A 13767-nucleotide genomic window follows, 5' to 3' on the forward strand; every position below is an offset into this window, starting at 1 on the left:
AAATATAAAATCTGCAAACTACTTATTCAAGTTGTCAATGTTATGTATTTTTCCCTTTCTTTTAAGTTACCTTTCGTGTCCGGAAAAAAACCCCATCCAGGAGGAGAGATGTGAGTCCTGTCTGACAGCCAGCAGCCACAGAGTCACGTCACAGCTAGGAGGGCTGTCCAGATCGTCTATAAAGGGAGGATGAACCACTTCGTTAGAAAATCCGAAAGCCGTTGTTACCCACATTTTCAACACGACCTTTCCTGATTCATACACAGTGGCCTTCAAATGATGATTTACACTCGAAAATGAAAACACCCCGATTTTTCCATTTTTTTAATTTTAAATTATGCGTTAATGTCTCATTGCACACTGAAATGAAAGCATAGAATGAATAAACAAATTAAGTTTTATAAGAAATGAATTTAGAAACCAAAATGTATTCTAAATTTTTGACTCATCAAAGTACCACCTTTGACAGATACAACAGCTGAACACACTCGTGGCATTCTTTCCACAATGGAAATCAAATATTCTTCAGAAAGTTCTTCAAAACTCTGTTGCAGAAGTTCCCATAAATGTGTGGCACTTGTAGGTTGCTTTGCTTTCACTCTTCTGTCCAGTTCATCCAAACCAGCTCCATGGGGTTTAAATCTGGAGACTGTGCTGCCACTCCATGTTTTCAAGCTTATCATCTTGTTCTTTTTTCCTAAGGTAGTTCTGGCAGAGCTTGGACGTATGTTTTGGGTCATTATCTTGCTGTAGGATGAACCTCTGACCAACTAGGAACATAGCAGAGGGTACTGCATGGTGCTGCAGAATGCTGTGGTAGCTGTTTAGGTTCAGGGTTCCTCTCACTCTGTACAAGTCACTGACCCTGGATCCAGCAAAACAGCCTCAGACCATCACACTTCCTCCTCCATGTTTGACAGTTGATGTCACACACTGAATCCAAAAATCCTGCATGATGAACCAAAGATTTCAAATTTTATTTCATCATTCCACAATACCTTCTTCCAGTCTTCAGTGGTCCATTGGTGGTGTTTCATGGTCCAGACAGTCTCTTTTTCTTATTCAGAAGTCTTAGCAATTATTTTATTGCTGCAACTTGTTAACCCATATCTTGTTTCCTGAAAAAGGCCTTTTTGTATAATTCTGAAATGTATATTATCTTTCAGTTTGGGGTAAACTTACCTTTTTATAACCTCTGGCAGTTCACCGCTTAATAACTATTAATTATTAATTATTAATATATTAACAATAACTGATACCTCATCAGTGCAATAACTGATACCTCATCCTGTTGTATATAATCTTCTACATGATATTTATAAGAAAAAAAATCATCTGTATATAATGTTTTTTCTGCAATTTTTGCACTGTGTTTCTTTTTCTTATCTATTCCTGCACTGCCTTTATACTTTTTCTTTGGAGCTGCTGTAATGGTGAACTTTCCCCACTGTGGGATCAATAAAGTTTATCCTTATCCTTATCCTTATTTCAAGCTATTCATTGGACTTGAGCTACTTGAATTTCAATAAAAAACTGAAAAATTGGTGCATTCTAAATCTTTTGACCGGTAGTGTAAATGAAAAGAACACTTGTAATTTCATTTTCAAAGAGTTAAGTTGTTCTACAGTGGGCAACATTCAATTACATTAAGCCTCCAGTCTTCTGAATTTACATTCATGTTAATAGACTCTGGGGTCAGAATGCAGATGAAAATCCAGTTCTATGACAATCTTCAATAATCAAACACAAAAGGTGAACTGACAACTCCAATTGCTTTTCCATTTACTTGTCGCTGTGCTGTTCAGTAGATTGTGACTGAAACAGCATCACAGCCAGACATGCAGCATGTGCAATAAATGTTTAATAATCACAAATGCGTTTTTTTTACATTCTTAGGAGAATGCATACAGTTGTAAGGATGGAAATATAACAGAAAACAAACAAGCATTTCGTTTTCAGCAGCCGAGGATTAATTCACAAAATGAATCTTTGAACTGGGTTTCGCAGTAAGATAAACCAGACAGAGTGAGACCTCTTACCACACCTATCTGCTTTCTACTGAGAACAAAAAGTGCCACACAGATATTTTGATTGCACTGCGCAAGCGCAAAGTAAACCCTCTCGGAGTAGTTTGCTGAACAGTCTGTTGGGTTTTCTGATTGATTGTATTAACTGCAGATTTTAAACGACAGTCTGCTTGTTTTTTTTAGTGTTCCTAGTCGACATATGTATTAAGTTTTACAGCCAACCAACAGTCTAACGTAGTGAGTTTCTCCGGAACACTAGAGGGCGCTGAAGCATTTCTGTGCTGACCTTTAACCCGGATGTTAGTCTATCACAGACACACATGTCGTTGAAAACACAATCGTGTCTGCATTAAAATGGAATTAAACCGCAAGAAAACGAGTTCCAAGGCTTTGCTGTCATGTGGCAGCGGAGGAGGTTTGAACATTTTTATTACTTTTTAAATGCCAGAAGGGTTTGAATGAAAAAAGCCGGTATTTAGCTGTAAGACGATGAAAAGTTAGCGAACAGCTAGCTAACTCGGAGTTGTTTGGCTTCTTCAGAAAACTGATTACAGCATCCCTACAGAGGAATGGTCGGTGGATTTGGTTCTTCTGTAATATGAGGAGAGTGTGTTAAAAATCAAACGTCCTCCAGACAAAGTTTTAATGTTTTCCAGATGTGAAAATATCAGCTGTTCACAGCATTAGTGGAACTGTGGAGAATAGTCACATTTGAATTAATGGTGTCTAAAGGAAGTTGTTAATGTTTTAAACTTCATTTTCAAACTAAATGATAACTTATCTTTATTCACAAAACCTAAAGCTTTGGTGGGAAAGACTATATCAGGATATTTATACTTATATTTTTGTTAGCTTTGATCAAACTGTTGTTCAAACCATTAAATGCTTCTGTGTATGTTTAGTGTACTTAATTCTTATGTTAATCATACAAAAGTTTTCACCATATTATTCTTTTATTGAGGCAAATTAGAAAGAGTTACAAAAATCCTGTCTGATATTCCAGATGAGATTAACATCAGGGAGAACTTTACCTGATCACTGGAACATTCATCTGTGCATGCAGGTTTGCTGATGGAAGCGTGCGAAGTTAGCATCTGGCGATCCCTCAAAAGATTCTTAACATCAGCATAGTCACATGAGACACCCCTGTAGCTCAACAGGTTGAGTGGGCGACCCATGAATAGGACCTATAGTCCCCGATGCAGCGGTCAGGAGTTCAGATGCGACCCATGACCATTTACTGCATGTCTTTGCCCCACTCTTCTCCCTGCGTTTCCTGTCTCTCTGTCCGCTATAAACAATTATAAAGGCAAAAAAATAGCATTAGCAAAGTCACGAAAAGTGTTCTTATTTTCTGTTTGTAAGTGGGGGATCCTAAATGAATTGTAAAGTTTCCGAAAGTTCTTGAGAATTTCTTTAGACTTTCCACGAATCTTAAACTCTTGTGCTCCTTTTCTCAACTCGTTTCATTTTTTGTCTGGAGAAATCTTGAAAGAGGATTTTCTCATAGATGCAGTTGTTACGACATTTACTGAACTGTTTATCATGTTGACAGGTCTCAGTGAGAAGCTCCTCCTCAAGCCAAAGACTGGCGGCTCCCTGCAGACAGAGAGAGTCCCTAGAAGCAGCGGTGAGGCTCCTTGCGTCATATCCTGTTACTAGTTTGGTCTCTATACTTAGTTGATTTGCAAGAAGACAAAGAACAAAAAGCAGTGGAGCCAGCAGTGTGACGATGTGTGGGTGTGTGTTTTTCTCTGTGCATCAGTGCTGGATCGACTGCAGAGCTTCCTGCCTCAGATGGCCGAGGCCAACGAGAAGCTGAGGCAGCAGATGGAGGAGGCTCCCGCTGGACACTTCGACATAGAGAGTGTGGAGGAAGCAGAGAAGGTCATAGAGATGGTGAGTGTCGGTCTGCTGCTGAATATGAGCTGCACTTCTTCCTTCTGGTGAACCGCAAAACTTCACACATTAATAGAAAGCGAGGATCGTTGCTGTGAGCAGCTTTGCCTTTGAAGCTGCTTTGCAGGTCAGTTGTTCGGAATCTTGCAGAAGTTGCCCCACTTTTTTCTGGATCTCTTCTCATGTTCCCTGTTGATCTTCAAGGGGTTGAATATGTTTCTTTAGAACTCTGAATCTTTGGGCTCATCTTCCTGCTGCAGAATGAATTTGGGACTAGCCAGATGCCTTCCTGATAGTATTACTTCATGAGCAGTGGTGGAACGTAGCCAAGTATTTGTGCACAAGTACTGTATTTATTTTGGTTCTCAATGAGCCTTTTCATTTTGTTCTACTTTAAACTTGTACTCTGCTGCAATTCTGATGTACACTACCAGTCAAAAGTTCAGACACACCTTCTCTTTTAATGGTTTTCCTTCATTTTCATGACTATATTGGTTGTAGATTCTCACTGACGGAATCAATACTATGAATGAACACATGTGGAATTATGTAGTAAACAAAAAAGTGTGAAATAAGTCAAAACATGTTTTATATTTTAGATTCTTCTAAATAGCCACCCTTTGCTTTGATTACTGATTTGCACATTCTTGGCATTCTCTGGACGAGCTACATGAGGTAGAACCTGAAATGGTTTCCACTTCACAGATGTGCCTTGTCAAGGTTCATTTGTGGGATTTCTTGCCTTCTTAATGGGGTTGGGACCATCAGTTGTGTTGTGCAGAAATCAGGTTGGTCCACAGTTGACAGCCCTATTTGACAACTGTTAGAATCCATATTATGGCAAGAACTATTCAGCTAAGTAAAGAGAAACGACAGTCCATCATTACTTTAAGAACTGCAGGTCAGTCAGTCTGGAAAATTGTAAAAACTTTGCACGTATCCTCAAGCGCAGTCACAAAAACCATCAAGCGTTACGACCAAACTGGCTCACATGAGGAAAGGAAAACCAAGAGTCACCTCTGCTGCTGAGGATAAGTTCATCCGAGTCACCAGCCTCAGAAATGGCAAGTTAACATGATTTATTCCAAACTGAAGACACACTGAACCAGCATGGCTACCACAGCATCCTGCAGCGACATGACATCCCATCTGGTTTGCCTTTAGTTGGACCATCATTTATTTTTCAACAGGACAATGAACCCAAACACACCTCCAGTCTGTGTAAGGACTATTTGACCAAGAAGGAGAGTGATGGAGTGCTGCATCAGATGACCTGGCCTCCACAGTCCCAATCCAGATGGTTTGGGATGAGATGGACCACAGAGTGAAGGAAAAATGACCAACAAGTGCTCAGCATCTCTGGGAACTCCTTCAAGACTATTGGAAAACTACCTCATGAAGCTCATGGAGAGAATGCCAAGAGTGTGCAAAGCAGGAATCAAAGCAAAGGGTGGCTATTTAGAAGATTCTAAAATATAAAACATGTTTTAACTTCTTTCAGTATTTCTTCTCTCTGGTGTTACTACTTTTACTTGTGAAAAAACATCTTCCACCACTTGTGATGGATAAGGATACAGACATCTGAAGCGCCTACAACCATAGCACAACACACAGCTCCTTTCAGCTGTTTGAGCTGTATTGCTGTATAACTTGACTGAGACGTGAGATGTTTTTCTCCTCGTGTCTCCAGGACGTAGCGCTGGTGGAGCTGGACGGGTCAGACAGCGACGAGGAGACGTCAGACTCTGAGGAGGAATCGGACTCTGAGGATGACGATTGCGAGATCACAGAGGAGAACCTGAAACTACCTGGAAACAAGAAGAAGAAAGCCAACATCCAGGTTCTGAACCAGCAGACGGAGTAGACAAATCAGCTGCACTGACCTTTGGTTTAGTTTCTTTTAAACATGAGGCATTGGGGGTTAAACTGCCTCTGGTGTAAAGTTTCCAACCCTCTTCATGGACACAGAGACGGTGAACAGAGAGCTCCTGTGTGGAGACATGCAGATCTTACTAATCCCTATGGGAACAACACGGAATATTATTTTGTACACATTAAGTGCCTTTGGAGCCACAACAGATGCTGTGATTCAGTCCTCCAGTCCGGCCTCCACGTGACCTCTCAGTGTACATGGTGTGTTCAGGGGCAACACTGCGGATCAGCTCGTTTTTGTCTTCTCTTTTCATCAGCATGTGCACATTCCTACAATATTTTAGACTGCAAAATAGCTGTGCACAGCTACAAGAAGTAAATAAGTGTGATTAAGTCTGTGGTAAGAAAATCAAAGCCTGCTACTTCTAGATTCATTAGTGATTATTTTAGGCTGTGGTGTTGGCTACCTTTAATCCTAAAAATGGATTTTCTTTAAATTGGCACAAAATCCAGATGAGTTATTTTAGTTAAAGGTGAACTGCTTATATATATATACTTCTATTTGTATATGTATAGCGGATGATAACAGTAACTACCTGCCAGACCAAGAAATGCAGCACAAACAGCACAACCCTGAGTGTACTGAACTAAACAGAAATGTATTTTACTGCCTACAAATTCATCGGTCAGTGGAATTATTTTTTCAGTCTTGCATTAATTGGAATCAGAGTTTGTGGTCTTCCTCTTCTTCTTCTTGTCCTTATCTATTGTAACATTTTATTGAACATCACCAAGCACTGACCAGCGACAGTTTCCTTGTTTGAAATGAGTCCCATTAAGACCTAGTGTCTGCTCTGTGGATTAGCCACAGGAACTGGATCATTGTTTCAGGAAGAGAGGTTCTGGCCGTTTTCTGGTGAACAGCACCTTTATTCTTCAATCTTCTGATCTGTAGCTGGGAGTCCTGTTGTTGCTGAATGCTGTAAATAAAGATTTTATCGAGGGCAGATGCTCAAATTTGACCTGATACTACAAAAGTACATTTCCACTTATGATAAGGACCGGAAGCTAAGTAGCTAAGCTAACGCTAGCACGTTTACTGTTAAGTATCCAAACGTCTTTGATAATTACCTTTCTTCTCAAACGTGATCGCCGGGCATTGGAACGGCGACGCCGATGGGTGACCTCTAACAGAAGGTTTTGCTGTTCAGCGATGGCGAGACACACTAGCAAAGCCATGTACACCACTCCAACGAAGTCTTCCATTGTTGTTGTGTGGGTTTCCGTACGGCGCGAACGCTGTTGAACGGCTACGTACGCAGTGACGTACACACGTTTTGTGGTGGCGCAATGACGCAGCTCCAACTTTGCTCCTTCTTGAGTGGAAACACAAACCCGTTCTGGGACGGCACGAGATTTGAACCAAAAAAGCACTGGCTCTCAACTTTGAACCAACCTAGCACCTGGTGCTCTTTGGTCGAAAGCCCCTATCTGAGTGCTTTTCTAGTTTAAAAAGTATTTGGTGTCGTGGAAACACCTGGAAAGAAAAAACACATAAAATTTACAATTGATTCTGACATAAATTACCGCATGTTCTCACCCTACTGATGCATGCAGTGAAAACTATTGCAACTTTTACAGACAAGCGCCATAAGCAGGATACTCATTGAGAAATGCATTTAGATGCAGATGATCAGATGAACAGAGGACATTGCTTGTCTGAAGGGGGCTTTGGTTGATCACATAGCACCAGATCTGCAGAGAACAGTGTCCCCTGTGTCCTTCTACTATGTAGAATATCATCAGCATTTCAACATCAGCATCACACATCCAAATGAAAATAAAGCTTCTTCAGCACACCGACACTCCTGATTGAAGACACACTGTTTATTGAGGGGACAGCTCTCGTCTTTTCCATGAAGGGTGAGAGAGAACACTTGCTTCGTAGCCCTTGCTGCCTTCACTGACAATGTGGGACAAATAGAAAACTACTTTCACTACTTAGTCACATTAGTGATGCATAAAAACATTTAGCTGGTGCATCTTTAATGAATATAGTGTTATAACATATAGTCTTCCTCTGTCTGACAAATACCATGTCAAAAATATATCAAATAGTCATTTTTCCCTCTTTTGTTAAAAAATATTTACAAAGAAAGTTGACAGAGGGAAGAGAATGTCTACAGTGAGGATGTCTGAACACACAGCTGCAAGAATATGATGTAAACAACCAGAGAGTGAGATGGAGATAGAATAAAAAGGCTCACCCTATGGTGAGAATTAAATACTGTATTTTACAACAATAGATGCTTTTGTGTGTCCATGCCCTTTTTGAATGGCACCAAAAATAAGACTGTTCATCTTTCACAACCCGCTATCCATTACCAGAATTCTGAAACACGACTGAGGCAGTTTATGGATCACAATTCAATTTCTTTTCCCTTTTTAGGTAGTAATGCCATTAAGACCAGTGAGTGCTTTAAAACACTCCATGCTGGAGTGTTCATGGACACTCTGACATCTAAGAAACTTCACTTCCTCATGACATAGCATGTGATGTGATGCCATGGAGCAACCAAATCTATAACACTGGATGTTTAGGAATAATTCAAAATCAATATAATCCTAACAATAAAATCCTATCATGTAAAGTGATCACATTTTATCTGTATCAAGTTTCAAGTCTCTGACAGAAAACATGGTTCAAGAGTCAGTCCTCATTAAGACTTCATGAAGAAGAATTATTTACCCTTCTTCCATGATGGTTTGTTTTTATGTTTACCTTGGAAATTTGCAATTCGACCAAAGAATTTAAAACTTAACAGCCTCCTGAAAAAAACATTTTGTTGTCTGTTCTTGTTGCAGTGATGTTAAAATGTACTTAAAAATTTACAACCAGTTTAAAAATCTGTGAAACTCTGCTCTTCAGCTCACAGTTAAGTTGCTTTTTAACTCAAGGTCAACTTAATAGTTCTTTCCCAAATGTTCAACCGCATTTCACAATGATCTGCTGACAAACACTGTGACAAAGCTCCTTGTAAATCTATGAAGTGCACCTTGAGCTATGATTATTTCTTCTCTCTTTTCGATGAGTAATTTCATACAACATGTAATTGATCCTTTTTTTCCATCATGGTTCAACAGTTAAGTCTAAAGTTCAGCACTTGATGGTCCAAAGCTCAACCCAAAAAGTATCTGTCAGAGGTTGTACTACCAAGAACTGAATCAGGCTAGTCTACTAGTTGAAAGCTGGGGCCTAGACCCACAGAGAACTAAGAAATGACAGACCTGAATGAACAGATCAGCCCTGATTTCACAGCTACCAAAGTAGTTTCTCCCCTGTGCCTGGCCAGGAAAGTAGTTCAAATACATCCAGGTTTTGAAAATGGCAACTCACAGAGAGTGAAAGGAAGGACAAAAGGGTCTGAATTTAGCAGCCAATAGCAGGATCACACTACCGTTCAAAAGTTTAGGGTCGCCCAAACAATTTCTACAATGTTTTCCATGAAAATTCACACTTTTATTCATGTGCTAACATAACAGCACAAGGGTTTTCTAATCATCAATTATCCTTTCAACACCATTAGCTAACACAATGTAGCATTAGAACACAGGAGTGATGGTTGCTGGAAATGTTCCTCTGTACCCCTATGGAGATATTCCATTAAAAATCAGCTGTTTCCAGCTAGAATAGTCATTTACCACATTAACAATGTCTACACTGGATTTATCATTCATTAATGTTATCTTCATTGAAAAAACTAATTTTCTTTCAGAAATAAGGACATTTGTAAGTGGCCCCAAACCTTTGAACGATAGTGTATTCCTGCGGCCTACATCCGGTGAGTCAGATTACATCACGGATGGGTCTTCTAGAATCCGTTCTGGTATTACCCATAATGTTTAACACAACAGGAACCAAACCAGACCCAACTGACTGTATGATAAAACATGGTTCCAGTGGGTCCTGGGTTGGTTCTCAGGTCGCACTGAGCCCATGAGGACCTGCAGCATCCATACACACCCTTCATCATAAAAACATTCACATTCAGCTCAGTTTATCTAAGAACTAAAAGAGCTCCCAAAGAGGTATTAAAGGAATGGTGACGGCAGCATCACAAGGGAACAATGGACAGAATCAATGACGACAGTTGATGGCAATGAATGAACAGCTTGAATCTACAGTCAGCAGCAGCTCAGCTCCCATAGGGCAAAGCAGCATCCAGCTTAGGGGTCTGATGTGTGTATAGTATATATCCAGTAGGTAAAAACACCCACATGTCAGTGGTCCAAGATTGATGTGAATTCTCACACAGAAAGCAAAGAAAAGACAGGCACGTTGTCCAACCTGTGGCCAAACCAACATCCAAGCTCTCCCGTCTCTCATACAGCCACACCCTGTCCGGAAGAACGCTGAACGAAGCTGGATATCTGACCCACGCAGATTGACAAGTTCCTCTCCTATACAGATGTGGGTCAGAGTTTGTTAGCAGAGTCTGAGCCTCAGTACTCCACAGTCACTGCTTTGGTCTTGAGGTATTCCATGAGGGCGTCCTCTCCTGCAGATGAAACAGAACCAGATTAAATGCTTCGACTGTTACTGAGGAATACTGGCAAAAACAGCACAACAAGAAAAAATCTAAGTGTTGGCTAATTTTAAACAAGAAATGGCAAATTCTTCAGTAATTCTGAACATTAGCAGAACATTATACAGAGGCTAAGACCTACAATAGTTGTCCATTAACATCTGAGAGAAACAGACATAAAGTGAGTTGTTGTGACTTAATGTTGCAACAATTAGTTGCATGAAATAGCAACTTTAACTTGTCAGATTTGACAGATTTTTGAGGTCCCAAAGACATGAATTCACCCAGTATTTGAAAAAACAATACATAATTTGTGGTGCCAGGAATATTGTGCTATTAGCTTTACCTAACTATGAAGTCACTGCCTTTAGAAGCAGAATAGAATAATACTTTATTGATCCTTTTCAGGAAACTACTTCTAACAGGAGTATGTTAAAACGCAGACAACCCACTAACCAACACTAATAGTCATCGCTATGACAGTATATATAGTATAGAAGTTAGAAAAAAATTCTAAAAGTTGAAACACATGCACAGTATATAAAAAGTCAAAATATGACTGTGCATTACTGCAAATTGAAAAGCCTGATTGCAGCTGGCAGGAAGGACTCAGACCTGCACTGAGGGGGGATGAGTCTGTGGCTGAAGGTGTTCTGCTGAAACACCTCCAGATTGTGTTGTGGGTGAGCAGCATTGTTCATAATAGAGTTCAGTTTCCTGAACATTGTACCCCAGCCACCTGTTGGACTGATTCCAGCTCAACATCAGTTGTGGACCTAAAGCTCAATAAAGCTCTTTTATGAAGCTCATTCTGCGCCACAAAAAATAACAGTTCCTCTCTGGTCAAAACCCCTAAAAAGTCACCTCTATGTAACAAAGTTACATTTACGTCTTTCCATGAAAATAACCTTTTTTTTTGCTTTAAAATGGCTTACATGTAACTCTAACATGTTGCTTCCTAGAATGTGCACATCTATGAACTCCCTGCCTCTCTCCACTCACCCCTCCCTGCTCTCTGCAGCTCAAGCACACCAGTTCACCTTCAACTCTGTAAAACTGCTCTGCACTACACAGTGGCAAGTGCCATAATGTAATAATTCAGTCATACATGATGTTTTTAAAATTAATCCAGTATATCAAAAACCCATATATAATTTGGGGTATGGAGTTATTAGCTATCTATGAAAATATCTGGACCCAAATATGAAACCAATGCCTTTATAAAGACTTTATGACCTCCTCAAGAGCCACTAAAGAACTGTTTTCATAGGTGAAGTTGTAGTGCTCACAACTAGCGAACTGACCTATTTTTGCGGTAATTAATTAATCGAAATTAACGCGTTAAAGTCCCAGCCCTAATACAAACACCAATAAAACTGCAGGTCTCCACTCACCGAGGTCTTTGCCGAAGCCTGACTGCTTGAAGCCTCCAAAAGGTGAAGCCACGTCGGTCTTGTTGTAGGTGTTCACGAACACGGTTCCAGCCTCCAGCCGCTCGCTCACGTACATGGCCTTGTTGATGTCGCGGGTGAAGACGCCTGAGGCCAGGCCGTACTCGGTGTCGTTGGCTCTCTGTAGCACGCCATCCACATCACTACAAGTGTGGAGGAGAGGGACAGAGGCAGGATGTGGGACACAGCTCAAGTCACATGGCAGCATTACAGCAAGATGCTCTTTGGCCCTGACTTACCCATTTTTGAATTTGGACACCACCATGACGGGGCCGAAAGACTCCTCTTTGGCGATGAACATGTGGTCCTCCACGTCAGTGAACACAGTGGGCTCCATGAAGAAGCCTGATAGAAAAATGTTTCAATGATGACTGCCTAATAATGCATGCTAAATACAGAAATTTCCAGTGGAAAAAACAGGACAAAGCAGCTCCTTTGTGTTAAATGCTGAAATGACAGTCAGTATATTATATGCTGTATATATGATATCTGTCAGTTTAGTCTGATAACAGGTCCTTAGCATGCAGCTTATAACACTGGAAAAATTTATGTATATAACTTTAATGCTAACTTTTATTTCTGACAGTGTTATAAGCTACGTGTGTGTGTAGTTCTAGAGCATGAGAGGTATTTTCATATCTAAAAAAATGAATTGTCATCCACAAAGCAAAGTAAGCTAGTGCTATGGGTGAGCAGATAATTCTTTTTTTCTTTTGGAGTTTAAAACACAAAACTATGAATAACAGTATTAGAAATAACTGTCACTATGATCATATATGACTGTTATTATTTTGTTTTATTTGTAAACATAGTCATTTGCAAACCTGTGCTACATTGCTGACTTACTGTACATATAATAGTGCTAACAGAGCTAAGTTTAGGATTTTTGAAGTAGCTGTTTTCCGTTTCTTATCAATACAAAATGAATCATTTTACAGGTTTTTGAATGAAATACTAAAGAAAAAAGCTTCAGATAGAACCTCAAGCTCTCTACCTCTAGCTAGTAGTAAAAAGTATTGTTAAAATGTTTCATTCAGTGATTAAATCAATAAGAAAACACAGATACAGTACAGCGAATGAGCCGCAGATGCTGCTGGTTGTCAGGTGTGTGTCCTACCTGGCCTGTCCACCTGTTTGCCTCCATACACCAGCGTGGCTCCCTCCTTCAGTCCGATCTCACAGTACTCCAGCAGCTTGTCCAGATGGGCTTTGTGGTTCTGTGGGCCGTGGTCTGTGGAGCGATCCAGAGGGTCTCCAATCTTCATCTTCTTGATCTCCTCCACCTTACAGGAGAACGATGAAGAAACACAAACTGGAATCATTTTGGGATGTACACCTATGAGCCGGAGGTTATTTTCAGGGTAACTGAATTGCTCATTGTAAGCGCTAGTCATACATATTGTATCTCGTTTCTTTCATCACAGGTGAGGTGATCCTGATTTCCATCATTTCATATGCTACAACTTGCAGTTGAGCCATTATATCAAGGAAAAAAAATCGCACTTTGACATTGTCATGTTTTACATGTATCTCTCCATAAAACGTCTTCTCATAATTGAGTCAGGGAGATTTTATGGAATCTGCCAATATAAGATCCATGACGGTGGGATACTGTATGAATTAGAAGCCTAAAAAGACATGTGCTCAGTGTCTAACTGTAAGAACTGCTATTATTTCATTCACTGAAGTGTTCACAGACAGTAGCCTACCTCAAATGTTTGCCCCCACCCTCACCCCCAATCTTCACTTATCTTTTAAATCATTTCAATGAAAAGTATATAGCAGGTCCTCGACTTACGGCATTTTGTGGATACTTCGCCATCACCCATAAATTTATTAAGAAAGTCTTGTTCCATCATTCTGACGTACGGCGTTTGCAACACTAAAACAAACTTCGCACGGGAACTAATTGGCAAGTGGAGCGGATGAATA

General features: G+C 40.2%; 3 protein-coding genes across 3 annotated transcripts in view; 1 reads left to right on the top strand and 2 right to left on the bottom strand.

The window, feature by feature from the left end:
* The window catches only part of slc41a2b (solute carrier family 41 member 2b), a 55716-nt gene extending 55515 nt beyond the window's left edge, over positions 1-201 (bottom strand). Inside the window, exon 1 of the mRNA XM_023299762.3 lies at positions 71-201. The gene's annotated coding sequence lies outside the window, so the exon portion shown is untranslated. The remainder of the gene's footprint in view (positions 1-70) is intronic.
* Positions 202-2215: 2014 nt separating this feature from the next.
* On the top strand, positions 2216-6820 carry nopchap1 (NOP protein chaperone 1). The gene is made up of 4 exons (XM_023299764.3): positions 2216-2442; positions 3583-3657; positions 3793-3926; positions 5617-6820. Exons 1-4 carry the CDS (start codon positions 2382-2384, stop codon positions 5788-5790), a joined length of 444 nt encoding a protein of 147 aa, XP_023155532.1. The 5' UTR covers positions 2216-2381; the 3' UTR covers positions 5791-6820.
* An 844-nt stretch (positions 6821-7664) lies between these two features.
* aldh1l2 (aldehyde dehydrogenase 1 family, member L2) overlaps positions 7665-13767 on the bottom strand; it is a 30801-nt gene continuing 24698 nt past the window's right edge. The window contains exons 20-23 of the mRNA XM_023299753.3: positions 12953-13118; positions 12075-12180; positions 11779-11978; positions 7665-10357 (exon numbers count right to left, since the gene is read on the bottom strand). Coding sequence (XP_023155521.1) covers positions 10302-10357; positions 11779-11978; positions 12075-12180; positions 12953-13118 — 528 coding nt within the window. The 3' untranslated portion in view covers positions 7665-10301. The remainder of the gene's footprint in view (positions 10358-11778; positions 11979-12074; positions 12181-12952; positions 13119-13767) is intronic.

Source organism: Amphiprion ocellaris, chromosome 21, assembly GCF_022539595.1.
Source record: "Amphiprion ocellaris isolate individual 3 ecotype Okinawa chromosome 21, ASM2253959v1, whole genome shotgun sequence".
NCBI lineage: Eukaryota > Metazoa > Chordata > Actinopteri > Pomacentridae > Amphiprion > Amphiprion ocellaris.